Source organism: Thermobia domestica, chromosome 2 (assembly GCF_964235325.1).
Source record: "Thermobia domestica chromosome 2, izTheDome1.hap1.1, whole genome shotgun sequence".
Lineage (NCBI taxonomy): Eukaryota > Metazoa > Arthropoda > Insecta > Zygentoma > Lepismatidae > Thermobia > Thermobia domestica.
This window is the reverse complement of record NC_137455.1, coordinates 134,326,372-134,350,332: the sequence shown is the minus strand read 5'-3', so window position 1 is coordinate 134,350,332 and position 23,961 is coordinate 134,326,372. Positions and strand designations below refer to the sequence as shown.

General features: G+C 33.6%; 1 protein-coding gene across 1 annotated transcript in view; it reads right to left on the bottom strand.

Moving 5' to 3' along the window:
- LOC145675638 (ras GTPase-activating-like protein IQGAP1) overlaps positions 1-23,961 on the bottom strand; it is a 143,594-nt gene that overhangs the window by 63,940 nt on the left and 55,693 nt on the right. The window contains exons 10-13 of the mRNA XM_081746191.1: positions 15,324-15,481; positions 8,261-8,395; positions 6,616-6,772; positions 4,591-4,730 (exon numbers count right to left, since the gene is read on the bottom strand). Of these exons, the coding sequence (XP_081602317.1) occupies positions 4,591-4,730; positions 6,616-6,772; positions 8,261-8,395; positions 15,324-15,481 (590 nt within the window). The remainder of the gene's footprint in view (positions 1-4,590; positions 4,731-6,615; positions 6,773-8,260; positions 8,396-15,323; positions 15,482-23,961) is intronic.

Below are 23,961 nucleotides of genomic sequence, written 5' to 3'. Positions count from 1 at the left end.
AGTGCGTTGGGACCGTAATACGGCAAATGATGGATGCGTTAAAATATTAAATAATACTTTTGGTAAAGTGGATAGTTTCAAATATCTAGGATCAATATTAACAGAGGAAAATCATATCCACGAAGAAATTAAATGTCGACTAAAAGCAGGGAATTCGTGTTACTATTCGGTTCAAAATCTTTTGTCGTCACGAATTCTGTCGAGGAATTTGAAGCTTAAAATATTTAAAACGATAATCATTCCTGTTGTTCTGTATGGTTGCGAAACATGGTCGCTTACTCTGAGGGAAGAACATAGACTGAAAGTATTTGAGAACAAGATCCTAAGACGAATATTCGGACCCAAGAGGAACGGGAATGCGGAAACTTCATAACGAGGAACTACATAATTTATACGGTTTATCAAACATTGTTAGGGTCATCAAGTCTAGGACGCTTAGATGGGCAGGTCATGTAGCTAGGATGGAAGAAAGTAGAAACGCTTTCAAAGTCTTGACTGGAAAACCAATCGGAAAATGACCATTAGGAATCCTAGGCGCAGATGGGAGGACAATATTAAGATGGATCTCGCAGAGATAGGAATACAAAGTAGAAACTGGATCCAGTTGGCTAAATATAGAAGTCAGTGAGAGCTTTTGTGAACGCGGCATTGAACCTCCGGGCTCAATAGGCCATAAAGTGAGTGAGTTAGTTATTTAGTACATACTACAGCTAAGTACTTATACATATGACCTATGTATCCAGTGGATTTGTATGTGCTCCACAGATGTATTGTACACACAGATGTACGAGTCTTCGTGTTCTTGACATGTTGCGCAGGATCTGAGGTGTTATCATTTGAAAGGCTTCCTCCACTTTTACGTCCAATTCTTCATATGACAATGAGAGACAGAGGAGTTGATTATTCCTTACAATGAGTTGTCTGGATTGTAAGGTCCGAGTTTCGTGGAAGACCATGTGTAAAAACCATGCCTACGCTGGAAATTGTTCAATAATATCGTACGACGCACCTAAAGAGAAAAATGGGCTGAAGCCCCGTCCTGCTGTACCCATACACGATCCATGGTTCCCTTCTCTTGCAGCTGAGATATTAACAACGTTTTTAACATCCTCAAATAAGGATGTCCATTCATATATTCGTCAAAAAAATACGGTCCCAACAAGTATCGTCATGGAATTTCGGTCCTATCATAACATGAGCGGGTTTCGTTCCAACTTTTGCTATAATGAGGATTTTCTCTTACACTAGATCACACTCCTCTTGTGTAAACTGCGATATATTGCACATTCGTCTGAAAACAATCGCAAACGCGACACAGTATTTGGAGAATGCATCAACAAAGCACACAAGACTACAACATGTTGTTCTATGACGTTGTCAGGTAATCGTTCACCAACATCGATTTAAATGGGTTCACATTAATTTTATTTTTTTATTTATTTATTTTTTAATATAGGCATGCACTGCTGAACGCATTATATTCAGTTCAGTTGCTACATTTGAGAACATGACACATTCGCAGACATTCAATTGACAAAACGATGGCAGCATATGTTTCCTCACGCGTCTTCTTACGTCCACTTACAACGATAATGTATATATATATATATATTTTTTTTTGTATGTACTAAGTATTGTTTATATTTACGGGCAAAAGTGCTATTTTAAAGGCACACGCAATTAAGAAGAAGAAAAATACAAAGAAATAATTTAAATATTTGTATCATATTGAAATATTTCTTAATTTCGTTGCTATGACAACTTGTTTATCTGTTTGATATCGTTGTTACGCTAAGAAAAATAGATAGAACGAAGAGCCATCTTGAAAAGACTGAATGTATAATATTTTAATGTGACAAATATATGTTGAAAGTGAATATATTATATATATATATATATATATAAAAGTGCATAACTGTGTTGTGTAATTCATGATAATCTCGTGATCTGTATAAATATTCAATATATACATTTGGAATCAGGGAATGTAATGTAGCAGAAGAAATGACGTTACACACTACGCACATATCCTGAAACAAACGCAGGTTCTCCCCAATCAAGCAGGATTTCTTTATGAGGTGGATTCTTGCCAAAGCAAACCCTAAGTGTAGTCATTACCTGTGTAATATATCTATTACAGTTAGGTATAATATTTTTTTTATGGTGAAATTAGAAATGGGACATCCTATATAATAATGGCTCTTAATAGTAAAAATTTCGATTTATTTGTTAAATTTATTCATTTTACGTTAAAAATTAATTTTTCTTTATATAATTCAATAATAATTAAAAGAAATAGACCAAATTTATATTTTTGGTAATATTTCTCTTTTCTTAAATAGTAATTAAATTTTCTCTATGTTTATTTCCTTATTTGGTCAACAACAATGGGTAAAAATCTGGTTTATAAATTTTTTCTTCCAAACCATCTGTCAGAACAGACACACAAGTGTTTCTTAAAGAATCCTCCAATCATAAAATTAATAAAATAAATTAGAACCCTTCGCCCTTCTGAGATTCCCAAAATCAGAAATTCTGCCAGATGTTTTTGCAGCGTTATAGCGTTAGTCACGAGGGTGTTTTCCTTGGCTGTGATTGGCTGGGAGATCTCAGCTCATCTCGGTCGAGAGGTAGGATCGTGTCTTTTATCATCAGTCGTCGAATGATCAACATCTGATTTCCGACGCAGTGACGTTATAAAATTTGGTGTGTCTATTTCGGTATTATACTTTATAGTTCAGGAACAGTTGCGATCCTAGACTTCATTAGTTTAACATAACATATTTCAGCAATCAGTGAATAATATTTGGAATCCGAAATTTTTATTTTTGCAAAGAAATTAACGATTTTGAAGGAATTCAGTCACCATGAAGGATGAGTGGAATTGATTTGGACTAAATTTGGATACTTCAACTTTCAGTCTTCAAGCAGTGAGGAAAAAGTGTTAGTTATCACAGACAAGATTGGGAGGTTTAGGAGTTTGTCATCGTCATTTTTTAAAAATTTTATCAAAATTTTCCGTTTTTTGGACCAGGAATAACCTATCCCTATCCCTGTCCCTACACACCTGTACCATTGTTTACTCTATGTGTGGTCTCCCGTGCACCCACACATATATTCTAACCATTCCTCAACTGTATAACTGCAAACACTCACATCAAGCACGGCTTCACTTTATACTTCATGAGACTGAACGTAGGATCTGTGACCATTAAAACTATGTTAGCAACACTACACCTAAAATCCACTGACATTGTTCTCTGTCATACTTATACCCAGGATACGGGGCTTCTCAGACACCATATACAGTTCTGATTACTATTTGTTAACACATTTTGTGTGTCCGTGTTTGACGAACATTTATACAATAAAAGCTAAATTATGATGGTACCAAATTACATTAAACTATTAGCCGTGTATCTCATAAGTAATCTTCATGGTTTGAGTATTTCACTAAGGTGAAACAGCATTTGTAAACAATCTTTTCAGATGAAATTCAAAAGGGAAACGTAGACTTGAGCAGCTGACTATGCAGATCAAGTCCTTCTCCAGATTAGCAGCACATTTTTCAAGTCAGTGTTCAATCAAGTACTCAGGCCACGTGACTACACTATTTATTTTATGTTCAGCAGTGATGACCGTATGTCAATAAACACCTACGACGGAAAGACGTGAGTACGTATCTATCTATCTATCTATATATATGTAGATAGATAGATATAAAGTACGGAACAAAAGAACTTGCTCGGAGTTCTCCCACTTCCTCCTACTTTCTTCATTTTACCCACTCTTCCGTTTTCATTCATTCATAGCTATCATCAGTCTTCTTTAAATTATATGACATAACGAGGCAAAGTTAACACGAAAATTACATGTAATTTCATTTCTCTACAGGTAAAGATACACTTAAATTCGGAGAGCTGGGGATCGAACCCAGATGTTTTGCTTATCGCACTGATGCATTAACTTTTATGATTCCTAGAATTCAAGAGCCCAAGAGCCTAGGACTCGATATTGTAGTAGTTTAAATGCATCTTCGCCATAAGATGGAAACTTGGGTTAGGTTAGATCCTCAGCTTAATCGCACATTTTCATCCCCTGAGTATGAATTTCATTTTATCTTACACATAGAGAATTAAACATTAAAACCAATAAGTTATTTCCTCTATTTACATCAAGGGATTTTTTTTAATGAACTTAATTTTTCATAACTTGTTACCCTTTGCGTGGTGACACACAGCCTAATAGTATTACATTAAACATTATTTTTTCATAAAGTTTCTCTTTAGAAAATTAAGAAGTAAAATACCGTACGCAAACTACAAAAGAAAGAAGAAAAAATTAAGATTCATATTTGTACTCACAATTTCCTATTTATGTATTTGTATGGAAAGAAGTTCACAAATCCATAAAACTCTGAGATTTTATGAAGCCTACCACTTCGACTACAACATGTACATACTGAAGTTTCTAAATTATTGGTTTTATTCATAAATGCAACACCGGTAAAATAGTACTTTACATTTTCAGAATTTCATAAAAGCTCATCCCATCCAAAAAAGAAAAAAGAAAAAGCTTTTATAAATTTACCTGTAGAAGTTTTAAACACAAACTTGAATCCTTTGGTGAAAGTCGTGGTAATTTGAGAGCAGGACTCGCTAATGCATCCATAAGGGCTACTTTATCTTTGGAACGAATTGCCTCATTTATCCACTTTACTGCTGCCAACACTTCAATGGAAAATATATCACAGATGATAAGAAAAAAAAATCAAAACATAACTTATAATTATAACATTAATGTGAATTTAAAGTCTTATTACCAGACATACTATCATATATGAAGCGACCTACTCTCAAGATCAGGCTCTTTACTTGAAATCGCTTCACCTACTACTTAACGACTTGCTTATTCGATTTCTTTCTAATCATTTTTATTTTTAGGAATTGAAATGTGTAGTTATGAACTGTACCTGATTTGAAAATAATTTAACAAGAACTGCTTTTATGCCATGTGATTTTCTTGGAGGTTTGAATACTGTCTGCTAAGTTACAAGATTATTTGTGATGGTTTGGAACAATAAATACGAATCTTTCACTAGGACACAACGTACGGGAAAAAGTATTTGGTTTTAGTGCTCTTTCGTTTGCTCAGGCGTGAACTTATTGTTAAAAGGCTCTATTATCTATGTTAAGTCATCTATTAAAACATTTTTGTGTGTATATGCTTATTAATTGGTTGGGGCAATTTCCTTAAGTTTCGCGTTGTACAGAATTAAACCCTGGGTGGTTTTATTTTAAGGGGGTTATTCAAGAGAGTGATCAATTTTAAGGCTACATTTTTAATTATCAACAGTTACCAACAGTTTGGTATTAGTTGCAGTGATTCGGTATTTTGCGGAATAACTAAATATATGTTTCTAATGACAGACTCCAGTCTGCTAGACTCATGTGTGTAAATTAGTAGGTTGACTTCATGCGAAAAGAATTCTACTGTATTTAGACTGAATTGAAGACACGATATTGTCTATGAGATCAAATCATTTAGTGAATTGTTATTGAAAGAAATTTAATTTTTTTGCTCTTATATCGAACAATTCTTCGAAACAGAGGGTAGAACTCTGAGCCATTATGTCCATCCGCACCTGCATATATATAGTAATACTAAAGAACTAGTATAACAAATTCAGAATTATTTAATATATTCGTATGTTTTAGAAACATTATCAATAAAAGTAGAAGCAACAACGAAATAACAGACAGATCTGGTCACTCGACTCAAAAAATAAAAATCATTTCCTGTTTGGTGGTTATTCTACCAATCCAATAACCTTTTCTATTTTCTCACTCTTTGTTAAATTTCACTGTTAGAAATAAAACTTAAAAACGCGAGTGGTTCGTTTGACCTCACTTTGAATATATGCAAAAAATTTAAGATCTATGAAAGACGCTTAACAGCAGACATTATACAAATACGACGGAACAAATATAAGCAACATAAAGAACATCACCGTACTGATATTCTAATACAGCGTTTTTCAAACTGTGGTTTACGTAATCGTTCCAGAAAATCATTAGTTTGAAGATAGAAAAAATAAAATTTAAGTAAACTGTACATCACACCTATGGTTATATGTACAAACAGGTGTAGATTATATATTTTAATTAGATGAAGATTATACAAATTCTAATAGCTTTTATAAATGTTATCATATAAAATATTATTGATAACCTTCAATTATCATATTAAAAAGTAATATGTATTTTCTTCAACTAATACCATTATCAATTTATGTGAATTTTAACTGATACTGTTTTAGAAATATAAGTACTCTGGTAATTGTTCAAAACATACATATACACACAAATTCGCTTTCGAAGGGGATAAGAGTAGGGTAATCCGTTGAACATTCTGATTAATAAAAACAGTCCCAACTACAACTCGTAAATAAATAAACCTTTGTTCTATATATGGATATGTGGAATTGATACAAAATGCTAAAGATATATATATATATATACTAATCTACAATTGACATTAATTACCAACGAAGTTTGAAATACACTCACGAAAATAGTTTCAGAAAAGTGTATTCGTTAAATATGATCTATTTACCATTCAGATCATTTTTGCACTGAAGGTTCACCGCATCTATACAATCTTGAATATCAGCATATGTTAGCAGTGGACATCTGAAGTTACTTTGTTTCTTAGTATTGTAGCGATCATACAAGCCCTGCCAATATTTGTCCATATGAGCTTCTTCTACAGACTGAAAACAAAAAGAAAGAACATTAAAAACCTAAAAACACAATATATATATATATATCTCGGAACCTCGAGTAGACATCTTGTATACAAGCCATATAGCATGGTCACTTACTCTGAGGGAAGAACGTAGACTGAAAGTGAGAACAAGATCCTGAGAGGAATACTCACACCCAAGACGAACGGGAATGGTGAATGGCAGAGACTTCATAACGAGGAACTGCATAATTTATATCGTTTACCAAACACTGCTAGGGTCATCAGTCTAGAAGGCTCAGCTGGGCAGGTCATGTAGCCACAGTGGAAGAAAGTAGGAACGCTTTCGATGTTTCAGCTGGAAGTCCCATCGAAAAACGACAATTAGGAAGACCTAGGCGCAGATGGGAGGGCAATATTAAGATGGAACTTGCAGAAGTAGGAATGCGAAGTAGAAACTGGATTCAGTAGACTAAGGACAGAAGTCAATGAAGAGATTTTGTGAACGCGGCACTGGACCTCCAGGTTCCATAAAGTTAGTTGGCTATATGAGACGGACGTATAGCTTAAGGTGGGATCCGAATCACATGAGATCTCACAGAGAATTGAACCCACATCGAAGATGAATATGCATGAACTCTAGAGTGTACGGACTTGAGTAATGACAAATTCTATTTTTTGCTATATGGAGCTGTGTGTAATCTTCTCCATTCATAATTCTAAATTATGACAAAAGTCAGAGTTGGCATCTTATTGTGCTGAGCCATTTAATATTCATAAACAAATTTACCTTTTAAATTAAAAAAAAAAAAAATTGTTATTACAGATACATTATATATGATTTTGTTTTAGTACTTCATCTAACCAAGTACAAGTATTTCAAGTTAACGTCAGACAAAACATTTGTTGATGCTCCCTGGTATAAAATGTTATGATTTTTCATGAAATATTCACAGTAAATCTAAAAGTGTTGTCAAAACGAAAATAATAATAATAATATGTGAGGAATAAAACTAAGATACAAAAACATCCAGATATTTTTATTAGTATAAAGTTGTGTTACATATATCTAGATAGAACAAATACTTAATTTCCTTGTATTTGCAGAGTTTCGTATTCATTAAACGATCAAATATTGAGATTCGTTGCCTTCGCTGGGGCAGCAAGATAGGGGTAACAACAGAAGTTAATATGAACAGGATACATAGAATTTAAACTAAACGAAAATTTGTTGGAAATACAGCGATTATTTGACGGAAAATCATGAACTATTACAAAGAAATGTCAACACATTTTCAATATAAGATTTTTTTTAGTGTTAAATCATCATCTTTTACTTCCCACAGTGTTCTTTTCCCATATTTTCATTCACTTACTTAATACACAGTGCATATATGCACTCAATAATTAACTAGAGTTGAAATGAGGGAAGAATATTTCACTTCATTTAAACATAATATAAAAAATACATTGAAACTTTCCATGAGGAAGAAAGAAAACTGAATAATCTACTTACTGTGAAATGAGCTTCAGGATTCTGTAGGGCCTCCATTGTTTTCTTGGGATTTTTTGCAATAGCAGCTTTGGTTACAGCAGCTATTTTTGTTAGTACTTTTACACTCGAACTGATGTCATTATATGTTAACTTATCCTGTAAGCAATGTCAAACATGAATAAAATATATAATTTGTTCTCTCGAATTTATATTTATAAATACCTAATTTTAAATTCGAATACAGGGTGCTCCATAAAGTAACCGAACTTTTACACAATAGCCAACTCTCCTCCTTCACAATGTTACCGCAGTATAATAATACTGGAAAGATCTTTGTCTAAGCTTCCTATTGGTGCCTGTTTAAACCTCTTTTATGAATCTGTGTCTAGATAAGGGTGCGACAAATGCATGTGGTATGAAATCGTCGTCATACGAAAAACTGTTGAACACCACGTTTCATTTCCTGCCACGATGCATTTTAGGAAGCTGTTGTCCCGTACTGCAGTAACCACCAAATCCTCTCAGTACTCTTTTAGTGGGATAGCTAAACCTCCGAAGTCGTGAAAATATTTCACTTCCGGATACCAGTCTGTCCTTTTCAGCGCAGTAAGTATAGGCCATGAGAAATCGAAAAAGACCGGGACACAGGTTTTCCCTGGTCTAGGGTGGTCGTGGCTGCCATTTTCCAAAATGGCCGCCCTGTACCACAATTTGTAGGTGTAAGTCAGGTGCAAGTATCTCCAATGAACAATATCGGTGTCTATTTATTGGTTTTTGATGACGCTGAGTCAATTGGAATAGTTTCTTAACATGTAAAATACATAATGAATGACAGCCGCCATTTTTAAAGATGGCGGACCTATAATGCTATTTATGGAAGTAAATCAGGGAGTAAAAGTCCTAGAAGTGTAAATTTGGTGTCCATTTATAGATTTTCGAGGTCACTGAGTTGATTGGAACAGTTTTTGAAATGGTCAGATAATTTCTTACAATGTCATTTATTAATATAGTCTCATTAGTAAAATTGCTTCGCATCTATTTTTGGTAGTAAAATGTCAAGGAAATCAATATCGTATGGGATGACCGTATTTCCCTGGCGTATCTTTATTATTTATTAGGGTTTTTCAAAAAAAAAAATTATAACTGCACATTGCTCCCTCCCAAATATATACAATGACAATGACATTTCTCAGTTAAAATTTCTGGAATCAAGTCATGGAGCTGGAAAGTTTGCTTCTATGCTTCATTTTTAGCATCCGAACATCTAATTACCACATGTTTTTGGAGACATTGGAACTTATATGCCCATGGACATTTGCCTTGGATGCTGTTCATTATTCTCGGTGGTTGCCTGTATTTGTTCCCACTCTGAAGGAGTTACCAACCAGACATCGAGATATTTACGCGGAATTCTGCAACGGCCATTTTACTAGTTCTAGAACTGGAGCATTGTTTTCATCTATCCCCGATGACCAATACCACGAACAAAACAATAAGCTTGTGAAAGGAAATGGAGGTGCCATAGGAATTCTGGATAACAAAGACGCTTTATTGCAGTGGATGTTGGCAGATCCTACACTTTCTGCAATATTATCCAAATCTAAGGAGAGTATATTTTTCCAAGCGCAATCAACATCATCGCGACCACTGGATCATCACGAAGATACTAATGTTCATAATGAAAGATTTCGGAAACACGTGAGAAATTTTATTGCGGCTCTAAATGAACATAGAAATCCATTTGAAGGTGATGTGTTGGTATCAATTGACATTCGGCACATAATGCCAAAAGATGAAATGAGACAGAGAATTAAAGAATTTCATGAGAAGGTACTTCAGCAGTATGAGGAATACGTAACAAATCGTCTCGATTATGTTAAACTCTCGATACACGATGTCATTCCGAAAAACAATATTTCAATATTCAACACACCCGTGAAGAAGAAATGTGCCACAAACGAGAAGATAGTGAATTTGCTTAGATATTCAAATCTCTTTTGTAAATTGTTCATCGCATCGCAATCACGTGAAAGTGATATTTATCAATTCTTTGCTCACGAGAACCAACCATGTTTCCCTTCTCTAACAAACAAGATGTACTGGAGTGTATTAACATCGAAGAGAAGGAGAGATTTGACGCACCTGACTTCAGTGCTACTGTTCCAGATGGTGCGGCTATAGTGCACATTCTTAAGGTCGGTAAATCTAAGACGTTTCAAGACTACTTCCACCAAGTTTTTAAACCATATATAAATTATGTGTTGAAGACCGTAACTCGAATAGATGTCGTCTTTGATACGTACAAGTCCACTTCTCTTAAGAGCGATACCAGGCAGAGAAGAAAATGCAATAGAGGCGTTTACGTACACTCATGTCCAAAATTATTGTCGCATGTCTATAAATATGTTATTGTAGGAATGTAATTTGATAACGAATTCGCCTGGTATTTCTTATAATGTTAGTATCTGTATAATCGGCAAAGACATGTGTGTGGCAAATTTCATGTCAAAAGAGCAGTAAATAAGAACAATAAAACAAAAATAAAATTTTCTTATCCATTTAGCAACATTTTGTTTTACTCATGCTAATTTTCGTATTTATAATTCTTTTCCTATGAAATTTACCACAAATATACATTTCTGGATTATACACAGTGTCAGTATTAAAAGTACCCTGCAAAATCATTATCAAATTGTATTTTTACAAGAAGACAGTTATGGATATGCGACAATAATTTTGGACATGAGTGTACGTGTTCGGCCACCTACTCAAGTTCCTAGAAATTTTAGTGACTTTCTGAAAGAAGGCAGTAACAAAGAACAGTTATTTACGCTTCTGGCGGAGTTGCTCATCCAAGAAATATATGATGGTAAAGAAGTTGTGTGTACCGTTGGCGAGAATGTTGTGACTTCATCCTTAGTGCTAGATGTGAGTGGTATTTCACCATTATGGCATGAGGAAGAAGATGGACGACTTATGTTACACGTCAAACATGCAGCTAAGCATGGTCACAGGAAAGTATGTATTCTAACAGTAGACACAGATATTGTAGTAATTGCGATCGGTGTGTTTAGCAAGATATAGCACCTTGATGAACTATGGATTGATTATGGATGTGGAAAGTTCAGACACTATATCGCCGTTCATGATATCTGCTCCCGCCTATGTCCCCAGATCTAGAAAAATCTACCTGCATTTCATGCTTTTAGTGGGTGTGACACTGTGTCAGCATTCTGTGGAATAGACAAACGAATGGCGTGGAAAGCATGGATGCAGTACAGAGAAATGGATTCAGCATTTCAACATATGTACGAAATGGGTTTTGAGGTAGAGGAAGAGGTGCTTGCGGTATGTCGTCCTCTTATATGATAGAACGTCTCACTTGAATGATGTGAACGAGTGTAGACGGAGACTGTATACGAAGAAAAATCGCGCAATAGAAAACACCACCTACGAAGAATGCATTTATTCAGCATATAAAGTTTGCTGATTTGCTAGCAAAACTATGGCACAATTGTACAAATCATGAATATATGACACCAGATCCAGACAGCTATGGATGGGAACGAAGTGGAGATCAGTATACACCTATTAGGGCAACAATTCCAGACATCCAAAAGTTGTAAGCAACTCGTTGCATGTTCTTGCAAAAAGCGCTGCTCTACATGCAAGTGTGTGAAAAAGAGCTTACCATGCTTTCAACTGTGCATATGCGAAGGACACTGCTCCACAGCTGATTTTTCGTAAAATTAAGTTCAAATTGTTCACAACTTTTTCCTTTATTAACTATTGTAAATGCACTTAATAAATGAAAATGTATTTATTTCAGTATTAAACAACTTAAAAATACTCTAATAAACTGAGTCACCTCTGAAACCTATAAATAGACATGAATTTTACACATGTAGCGCTTTTTCTTCCTGATTTATGCTCAACTTGAGCCTTATACGTCGGCCATTTTTGAAAATTGCGGCTTCCGGCAATCAAGCAAATGTCTCACCATTCCAAAAATTGTTCCAATCAACTCAGCGACCTAGAAAACCTATAAATGGACACCAAATTCACACTTCTATGACTTTTACTCCCTGATTTACTTCCATAAATAGCATTATAGGTCCGCCATCTTTAAAAATGGCGGCTTTGTAATTCATTATGTATTTTACATATTAAGAAACTATCCCAATCGACTCAGCGAATGGAAAATGGCAGCCACGACCACCCTAGACCAGGGAAAATCTGTGTCCCGGTCTTTTTCGATTTCTTATGGCCTATACTTACTGCGCTGAAAAGGACAGACTGGTATCCGGAAGTGAAATATTTTTTCGCTAAGCTATCCCACTATTTCCTATTGCTTTCTTTTTTGTCAAAAATGCAAGGAAACAACCACACACTTTCCTCATTTTTAGACCCTTGCTTAAAAATTAACATAAACACACTTTTATTTTTTTAATTTTTATTTATTTATTTATTTTTTGCATGGCTAACACTTTCTGCGTGGCTACGTGTTCATCAGCTCCCACGACTACAAGAAATTTCTCTGTTTTCCTCATTCTTTGACGTTCAAGAGATAAGTAAAACGTTTCAAGAATATACAAGAATTAAACACAAAAACGAAAGTTCCAATTTTACAACATTCCAGAACTATTCAGATTCGGTCACCAGTTGAAAAGGTTAAAAGAAAGGTTTACATATACCGTATGTCACATTTAGTTCACTAATTTAAAAATCTATAGAAAGACCTGCATCATAGCCATATTACGTTCTAAGTTCACCTGTGCACTTTAACTACTACTTCTTGACACAATAAATAAGAAAGAAAGAAAAGAAAGAAAAAAAAACACGTGTGCACGGAGGATGTAATATTTGTCTATAGAAGAATTTTAAATTAGCGAGCTAAGTATCTCATATATTATCAATATTTTAACTTCGTTTAATCCTTTCACCTGATTGGTTGAAACTATGAAATTGAAACTTACATTTTCGAATGGTTAGTGATTTTTTTTCTTTAATTCAACTTATATTCAAAGCAATTATTTAAAAATTTAAAAATATAAATCAAAGAAGTAAATGAATCTTATAATCAGTGTCGCAATTTGTTATGAATTTTATGTACGTTCCAATTTCATAATCTATATGTACTAACAAATAATTACGTAAACAATATGATTAGCTGATTTGTAGTTTGAGTCCCATCTCAGCTCCACCAACCCATGAAGTATGCATCTAAAGCAGCGTTTCCCAACCTTTTTCAACTTGCGGCACACTTCAGGGTAACTTGAATTCTCGCGGCACACATATTATTATTATTATTATTATTATTATTATTATTATTATTATTATTTGAAAATATAAAATACTGTAGTATTTTTTTTTCTGATTACTGACATCCTTCTCACAGAGAAGAAAGCTAGACCACTGTTTTCCCCGTGGTAAATCATTATGCTTATTTTTCATTTTAATTTAAAAATAGAAAACAATTACAATCAGATATAGGGCTCAAGTTGTTAAAAATACACTTTTTTTTTCGAAAACTGTGTCCAACCTTTCATTAAGAAGGAGGATCACTACATAACGAACGAACAAACGAATCTCTTTTACTTTTAAAACACAAATATAGGTAATTCGTATGCATGTTTACTTTGCCGGAAGGATTGAATAATATTTTAAAATTTCAAGTTACGAAATAGTCTGCAACAATAAAGAAGCAATAATGGTCATAACAATGATAACAAATACTTTTTTTTCAAAATTAGAAATGTACAGAAAAATGTTCTACAGAAAAGTAACACAGTATGAAACTTTAAATTTTAGATTCATAGTAGTAATTTGAAATACAAATATACCTTTTTCTGTATGTCTTGCAATTTGATTGCTATAGAATTACTAATTTTGTTCCGATTTCCTCGCGGCACACCAGCGACCCATTCGCGGCACACCACTGTGCCGCGGCACACCGGTTGGGAAACGCTGATCTAAAGTTTAGAGAGTCATAAGAGTTTAAATAAATAAGTATTAAATTGAGCACTCAAGCCTGTAGGTTATGTATTTATAGTTTCCAAGTGCAGTAAATCGATCTATTGCAAACACTCACTCGTGTTTTAGATACAAATGTTAGTCTCCTTACCTCCTGCTCCCTCAGACACTGGAGAAAAATTTACACGTAATAATTTTTAAATGGGAATATTTTTATAACAATATTTTTTAAAACTTATGAGAGGTATCATAATTAATATATCATTATAAATATGTAACTATTGAAAAATAATTAAATATTCTACACATGTATAACAATTAATAATTACTGCATTATAAGAACAAAGTAGAAAGTACTCTTTAAATCTCTAGATGCATCCTATGTTTAAGAGTCGAAAGTTCAAAGAAATAGTCCGGCTATACACTAAGCATTGACCCAGAGCAAACAACGATGTCCTACTTTACAGCAATTTTCATAAATCATAACGACTTCCTAAATAAATATCTTTGGTAATTAAAATACATTGTAACGAAAACATGCATGCTAAAATACGAGAACTGCATTCCAAAATCCTTTCATGTGCGTGATTAGCTACCTTCACTTAATGCAGGACAAGAAACTCCGACAAAATCGAAATTACTGGAAACGAAAATAAAAAACAACAATTGGAATTATGTGCGTCGAAAATGAATTTACCATTCGATCGTTGATCCAACTACATTTTCTGGATGATTCACCAATACGATATTCTACTGCACAAGCAAATGTAAAAGATAATGCACATAACTATAGAACATACGTTTGTTTTACATATCATTAGTGGGAAATACATTTAGATATCTAAATTTAAAGTTAACAATTAAAAACCAAGCACTCAACCACATCTGAAATAATGTTAAAATTTTTATTTTTAAATGTTTTGAAAATTTCATTTTTCGCAAATCGAAATTTTTTGACTCTTAACAGAATTCCCTGACTTTCCAGGTTCTCTCAAATTCCCTGACTTTTCCAGGTTTGTCGCCATCCTGTAATAAAATACGTTTAATTTTATAAATCGAAATATTGCAATCAAATATTTTGCATTGGATTTGCAAAGCTATACATACTTACACCTAATTCTGTTATATAGCTCTTCATTTCTTCATGATATAAAGGTGCTGCAAATTCATCAACGTTGAGCTTCAATAAAGGATTTTTCAGGGCTTGGAAAGTATCTTCGTACGAAATTTTCAGCAGAGCCTCGTTTACTCTTTCAACAGCTCCTGTTACTAATAAATATTAATCAGTCATTAGCACATCTATTAAGATTAAAGTTAACTACAGAAGTTTGAAAGAAACCCAATTCTCGAACTATATTTACATGGTTTCACGTAGATATACAGAGTGGCCCAAAAGTAAGTCTATAGTCCCGTACTGATCGGTCATGACATTTTATATCATTTACTTATTGTTATCCATACAGGTATTGACTTAGTTTCTTCCTTATGTGTTTTTTAATTTATTTTCACTTATACCTTAAACTCGAAACAAACCAAAGCAAATAAATCTTAATAAATTAAAATGTCATACTTGATCGATGCTGCTCTGTATATTTACTTTTGGGCCACCCTGTATAATATACAGGGGGCAGAAATTGATGAAATGTCTTTTTTTTTCTGGTATCGCGGACACAATGCCCATCAAATACACATAATATTACACTTCATTCTGAAGCTTTTAGGGCATTTTTCCCAACTTTCGGTGATTTATTATTATTATTATTATTATTTATTTTAATTTTGGCATTACGCTTGAGACTTTGTACCGAGGTAAACACAATTTCTCATGAAATGACAATTTATAAGTGAAAGAAAGAGGATCTGAACCACAGACATTACTCTTTGTTCCTATGTTGTCAAGGCAATTAGGGCTGTTCCTAATTCCGGAATTCCGGAATTTTTCGGAACGGAAATTCCAATTCCGGAATCGGAACACAGTTTCAAGACGTTCCGGAATTCCGGAATTTCGAAACGTTCCGGAATTTCGGAACATTCCGGAATTTCGAGACGTTCCGGAATTTCGGAACACTCCGGAATTTCGAAACATTCCGGAATTTCGGAACATTCCGGAATTTCGAAACATTCCGGAACTTCTTATTGAAAAAATAATTTTTGCTGTTACCCCGAACTGAGGGGTGTGCGCAAAGCTTAGCTTTGAAACTGGATACTGATTCCGCTGTGCTGAAGGAAGGAGTTTTGGTCCACGGCAACTGGTTTGTTTCATTCTCTAGATCCGTTCACTGTGAACAATTGCGCATAAGATTTGGAACTTTGTCTGGTTATCCATAGTCTCAATCATAAGTGATTCAGTGTAAATTCCGTGATTTTGTTGCAGAAATCGGAACATAGAAATTCGAGCTAGTTCTTCCCTTTAGTTTGGTTTATCTTCCAAGAAACACCTTTTTTATAAACCACTTTGTATATTCTTTTTTTAATGAATACCGACTGTACCTTTTCCATTTATACGAGGCAACCCTAACAAGAAATTTAACTGCATATCTTTTGATGTATGGCCATTGTTAAGTGTAAGTACCTGAAGGAGGGGCAGAGAATCATTTAAAAGAAAATACGATTTTTAGTAATTAAAGGGATAGGATAGTCTGAAATATTTGAAAAAAAAAATTGACCAGTATTTCCGGCCATTTGAGCATTTGAGCATTCCTGCCACAAGTGTACCTAGTGAAAGACTATTTAGTTGTGGAGGTAATGTAGTGACAGACCACAGACACTCTCTTACACCTGAACATGCCGAGCAGTTGATATTTTTGTCCATGAACAAATCCATTGTTCCAAAAGCTCTTTAAGTATGTTAAGTTAAAACGCATTCTTTAATCAACATTTGAGAATCTTCATAGGATGTAATAATTCTGTGGTGTTATGGCAAAGCTTGGTACGCCTATGTTACTTTTAACAACGATTCATGAAATTAACTTAAAGTAAAGGATTTAAATTATCGTAATAGTTGGTTTTTTTTATGCTTTAAGGGAATATTTGCCACCATTGTAATTTTTTTCTTTTCCCGTAATTAAAACATATTTTCTATCGTTTACAATTGTAAGAAAGTACATAATTATGAACTTTGTAATTGAAATTTTGCAAATATATATATATATATATATATATATATATATATATATATATATATATATTAAGCAATTACAACAGGGACGTACGCAGGAATTTATTTCGGGAGGGGTCTAAAGCGTTTCGGAGAGTCCAAATAAAATTTGAGGCTAGTATTTATAAACATTTCTAAAATTGTCCCTAAAAGTAGATTACATTTACAAAAAAGTCGGGATTTCGGAAGGAGGGGTACGGACCCCAGGACCCACCCCCTGCGTACGCTTCTGAATTACAAGATGATTGCTAACTAATTGTAAATTTAACTTATTACTTTTCAGCTCAGCAAAGGAAATTAAAACAACCAACCCTACAGAAATTGATTAAGTCTACCTTCCTCTATGACTTAAAGTGATTTGGAAGGCTTTGTGTACAAACACTCGTCTAATATTTAATTGAATTAATCAAGGATCACGTAATTTAAAAAAAAAATAATATTAGACGAGTATTTGTAAATGAGGCTTTGCATTTTTTAAGCCATAGAGGAAGAATAACTTTTGAATTTCCGTCGTTGAGCTGAAAAGTAAAAAAATAAATTAGTAATTAATTAGCATATTTTTTTAAAAAAAAATTCAGTTACAAAATGCATAATATTACTACCTTCTTACTTGCAAATATAGATAGTAAAAATATATTTTAATTACGGAAAAAGAAAAATCAAAATGGCATGGCGAAAAATCAAAATAAGAGAAAAATATCCTTAACTTTTATTAATATGAGAAAAGAAAGCACTGAGGTCATGGATCGTCTCATCAGGACTAACTATAACGAACTATTCAAAAGTTACATATAAAGCTGTACGGCCAGGACTCTGTCTTTCTACATCTTTACACCTACGCCTCTCGCGCGACAGTTTTATTTTTATTTTTAGCCTTAGTTGCCTAAAAATAAAACTAAATTCAAATTTAGTCATTCAAGTTTAAACTCAACCAGTCAAAATTCAATAAAGTTTTTTCATAACACCACAAAATTCTAGTAATTTGTAATGACAGTTTAATACTATGATGTTATAGCTGGTAGGCAGATATTATTGTGGTACCGTTTAGTATCTTACATAATTTGTTACAAAATAGTGTTTAATATTCTTTTATCTTCAGATATATAAATGTACAATTATTATGCTGCTGCCCGTGTTATGTAAAAATATGCATTATTAATGTTACATGAACTTTTTGGAAACTTGAATCAGTATTTCATCCCTAGAAAAGATCCCTCCCTGCACAGAATTCCCCGTCTCGAAAGAGTAGGCAGAACGGGAAGTAGGCACAACGGGAATTACCGTTCTGCCTACAGATAAGATCATTAAAAATATTTTCTACAAAGTGCTGGAGGGCCTGTAGGCATAACGGGAAGTAGGCACAACGGGAAGACACCGTTCAATTAGTATACCCGAAATTGTGAGTAGCGATGGTAAAAGTTAAAAATGAAAGAAATCATTTCGTAAATGTTAATCTTCACATTAAAAGTATTAGCCTAATATTCATATTTCGCTCTTACGAAATAATTAATTTCTATCAAAAACTATTCGTACTTATCGTAAATTGATCTTTACAAAAATTGATGTCTTACTTTTCTTGAGTAGAAAAGCTGGCGAAAACTTTCTTTCTCCTGATTTCTCAAATAAATCAGATAAAAAAGATCAATGAGATAAAAGAAGTTTGTTAAGCTAAAAGTCCCTAAAGCCCATTTTATGCGATGCAATTTTCTATGCAATCTTGCATGCTAAGAGTCATGCGTTCAAATTATTTCGTGTAATAATAAACATTCAACTTTCCATAGTAAATTGCACGTATTTTACCTTGTTCGGAGATAGAACATGTGCAATCTACCATGGAAAGTTGAATTCTAATTTTTATTACAGGAAATAATTTGAATGCATGTCTCCTAATTTTGCATACATAATTGCCTTGTCTAATATCGTCTAAAGTCTACTTTCCCCTAATTTTTTTAAAAAAAATCATCTGGGCATTTATATGAAAATTGACATTTAATACATGCTCTCATAATATTTTATCCACATCATTGTTCTCTAACAGTATTATTTTGTAGCACAGAAATTTTGCTTTTTCTTTCAATAGTAATTTACATTTAAATTTTTGTTGCATTATTTGATGACGTCTCAGGTAGCATCAGTTATACCATTTCAGGGTTTCAGTTGTCAAAATTTTCACAATTATGTATTACTCATGTGTACTCCTTGTACTTTAGATTAAAAGTTCATTAATATAATTCCAAATGACATGACTACAAATGTTTCGTGTGCTCTTGTATTGTTTGCTTAATAGTAAAACAAATATTTTGGAATTAAAATGCCAAACATGTAAATTGTTTCCTTGTTGGTACTTCAAAATACAAAATGGCAATGATTGAAAAAAATGTAAAAGATAAAGATAAAATGCTGTACTTTATTCCAATAATTGTAAATACGAGAATGCATAACTGTTTAAGACATGTTGCTACTATATTCCATATATACCAAAGTGAAAACGAGAAAATATTTGCGATAAATTTGTGGGATTAAAGCCTTGTAATAATGTTTGAGAACCATTGCCTCAGGACTGTTTCGAATTTTTATATTCAAACTTCGAACTAATATTAATATTACGATTCCAGAATCAACAGTGAGCTTCAAAATTTCAGTCTTGAAAACAGTTCCGAAATTCATACTTTTGAGCATTCCACAATTCCAAACTTTTGGAACATTCCGGAATTTCGAAACGTTCCGGAATTTCGAAACGTTTCGGAATTTCGGAACATTCCGGAATTTCGAAACGTTCCGGAATTTTGAAACGTTCCGGAATTTCGGAACATTCCGGAATTTCGGAACATTCCGGAATTTTGAAACGTTCCGGAATTTCGAAACATTCCGGAATTTCGAAACGTTTCGGAATTTCGGAACATTCCGGAATTTCGAAACGTTCCGGAATTCCGAAATTCCGGAATTACATGAATTCCGAATTCCGGAATACGAAATCGAATTCCGAACACCCCTAAAGGCAATTGTAATGTACTGCAACCATATGTAAAGTAAGTGTAAAAATTTGGAGTTTTCATTTTCATCAAATATTTTTGTACTTTGGCAGAAGTCCCTCCTGCCCCGAATGTGTCCCTGATTTTTAGTTTCCAATTTTCATATACAATTTGTTAATTCTAAACATTAATTACACGATTTACACGGAGGCATTATTCATTTATGTTTGCAGTAACGCATAACATGGAAATGAAATGAAATCTTTGAGTTTTACGTCCCACGGTTATGCCGGCTAGGCTAAAGGAGACGGTGATTATGAGAAATGAATGAAATGGTGGAATGAAGAAAGTGGGAGGAAACGGGAGAACCCCGAGAAAACCCACGCACACGGTGTTTGTCCACCACAAAGTTCACTTGGCGGGAGCAGGGTTTGAACCCGAGACCCCATGCACCAGAGGTGAACGCTCTACCACTGAGCCACCGCGGCCCCAACGCATAACATGGAAACGAGGGTACATAGTAAGCAGAGATGCGGGAAATAAGTGCATTTTACACTGAATAATTTGCTGTACTCTTCTTAATCACTAAATTGTTTAAATTTAGATTTTATTTAATTATTTTAATTTAAAATCAAACTTACATATGTATCTCAAATGAAGAAGCTACCTTTATTCTGACATCGCGGACATGATGTGCCTCATTTGATACATTTGTTGTAATCTTGTAAAGCTACAGTTACATATTTAATCGTCATTTTCACAATTTTTAGGCTATTTTTCCATGTTTTTAAGAGACAATTTAAGGATCATATATCTATATTTTTTTCGGTCATGAACGTCTGCCTCCTATTCCCTGTTCAGCGTAAGCTCTAAACTCCGATAAACAAAATATTTGTATCCTTCCGCTTGTCACAAATACGATTGGCTAGTGATATATCACTCCCACTCCCCACGGGGAGGAGCAAATTATACACGTGCATTTTGACAATACTGTCTCGTGTTGTTTAGATACTTACAGCAGCAGCAGAAAAGAAAGAGAAAAGTCGAAAAATTAAAATATATATATATATTTGAATTTCGCTGGTAAATGATTGTTGCTTAGTGAGTAAAGGTTTACCTTGTTGATGTTTCACCACAACGCTCGCTGAACCGGGATTCATGTCAGCCATCTTTCAGACTTAAAAGCAGAATACGCCTTCACAGTTCAATTAGCGCCATAATTACTGCGCATGCTTAGCGTTTATTTCTATTGTTTCATTAACCACACTCGAGTGCAGTATTATAAGAAAATCCGTATTATACTTTTGTCATTTATAATGTAGCAGTTTTATATGGAGCTTCATAGTAAAAGTGATAATCAAATCGCATGAACTACTTTGCGGAGGAGTACTAGCGTCGATAGGCCAACAGCAAATCAGCGAGATTTAGTTTCACGTGACTTTGCTTATCGCAGTTTAGAGCTTACGTCGAACAGGATTTAATAATATATACACATATCTACGTGATATTTCTCCATGGCTCTGTAACAGTGTGATCAACTCTCGAAAAGTTCGTTTTTATTTTATTTTATTTTTTTTTTATTTTTATTTATTTATTTATTTTTGTAGGCGAATATTTTTCATTTTATTGTTCCTCTATGTATTTGTAAATTTTCATCTACCTTCTTTGGTTTAAAACAAAAAACTATAAAGATATCATGTATTTCCCACGTAAGCTATGAAATTCGTAAATAATTTCCAGTGCAATAAATTCCAAATTTGTAAATAAAAGCGTATATTTTGTAGCATGACTAGTGGGATGAGAAGAATGAAAAATATGAAGTTCAAATGTGTTCAATAATGTTCACTAGATGTCATTTGTGGAAGGTACATATAAACGTTATTCTGGATGCTTCTTCCTCCCACCCCCACTCTTGGTGAATGTAATACGCGTTTTGGCTACCAGATACTATTTTTTCCAATATTCTTGCCATCAAGAGCGCCTCTGGTGAGAATAAAGGATAGTTTGTAGTGGTTACTTCGAAACTGTGAAGAAAATCGGGAGGCTTACACAAAAGTGCATACCTGAAGAGCAAGAGAGACAAGGAAGAATAATCTTTGCAAAGAAAGGTGGGGCTTTACGTTATCTTCGTGTCCTTCCCAGAATACAGTTAGAGTATCCCCAAAGATGAGAATCCTTTGAATGAGATTTATTTTTCTGTTGTTCAGGATTTTCATAAATGCAAAGATGCCCTCGACAAAACACTATCAGTTTCAGTCGTAAAGATCATTGCTAAGGCGATCAGAAATATTTTGATTGAAAACAGGATGTCGCAAATCAACAGGAAATAGAAACAAAGCCATTTTCATAACTACAGAAACTGTTAAATCCGAGAGAAAAGACAAAATAATACCAGCAAAATAATTCGTAGCAAAACGATCTGGGCAAGAAAAAAGCGTGTACCTAAGTAGAATATTTGGATCTCTAAAAGAGTACAATACTCTTAAAAAGAACATGTCACCCTAACCAATACAATTAGTGAAACAAACCTCTACCATTCGATTCGTCCGACATATACATGTGGATCTGTTTCGCAATAAGTCATAGAAAATATTCCATTTTAATGAATCTCGGATATGTTCTCGTAAAATGTATACAATTTTATATTAATATTTTACTTTAGGCTTTTCCAGAATCTCCACTAATTGGCTTCAAAATTAGTCAAGAGTGAGCATTTAATTTCCCCTTACTGAGAAGTGAATTTACTTCCCGTATCTAATATTTTATATATATATATATATATATATATATATATATATATATATATATATATATATATATATATATATATATAAAATCATTGTCAAACGTCTGAACATACTACTGAGTCTTCAGAATTTTCCAAAAAAAAAAAAAAAAAAGAGTTGGGATTTAATTATAAACAGCTTCATTCCAAAACGCAAATCCCTAAGATTTGGAACTGTATAGGTAACAATTTTTCATATTTGTTCATTGGATTTAAGTTGAAGCAGTTTGTGGGTTACAGAAGAGAAAAGCAACTGAACTAAAGAAAAGTAATACTTTGAATTGGATAGAATATTTTAACTTCATGTGTAGTTACGTCTTACGATAGTTTTCATGTTAGTCCCGTTAAGTTGTGAGTTAATGTGTATAGTAACTATCAAAACAACTTTAAAAGTTATTGTGGATGTTAATGTTTTCTGCGACTGCGTATAAGTATTTGTTCAACCGAAGCTCTTCACTTAAGGTCTCGCTGTCGAAGGCAACAGGATTGGTTGCCGAAATCACCAGGAATATATTCATCTGATTAAGATTTCCAGGACACACAAAAGTGAGTGTTAGTTAATCTTATTTATAGAATATTTATACATTGAATATGAAACTTGACAAACTCTCACTTTGATTTATCAACTTGGAGTATGAGCCACTAAGGTAACCAAGGATTCATTTCACCAATATTTCCTTACATGTTTTAATACATAAAAGTTAACTAGTTTTATAGCACTTGCTATATTTAATTGTAAATTTATTTAAATAATGTCAATATCCATCTTTTTGTTTATGTGTATCTAAAAGTTTAGGTACCTCTGTTGTATCTATTGCTTATAGTAATCTACTTG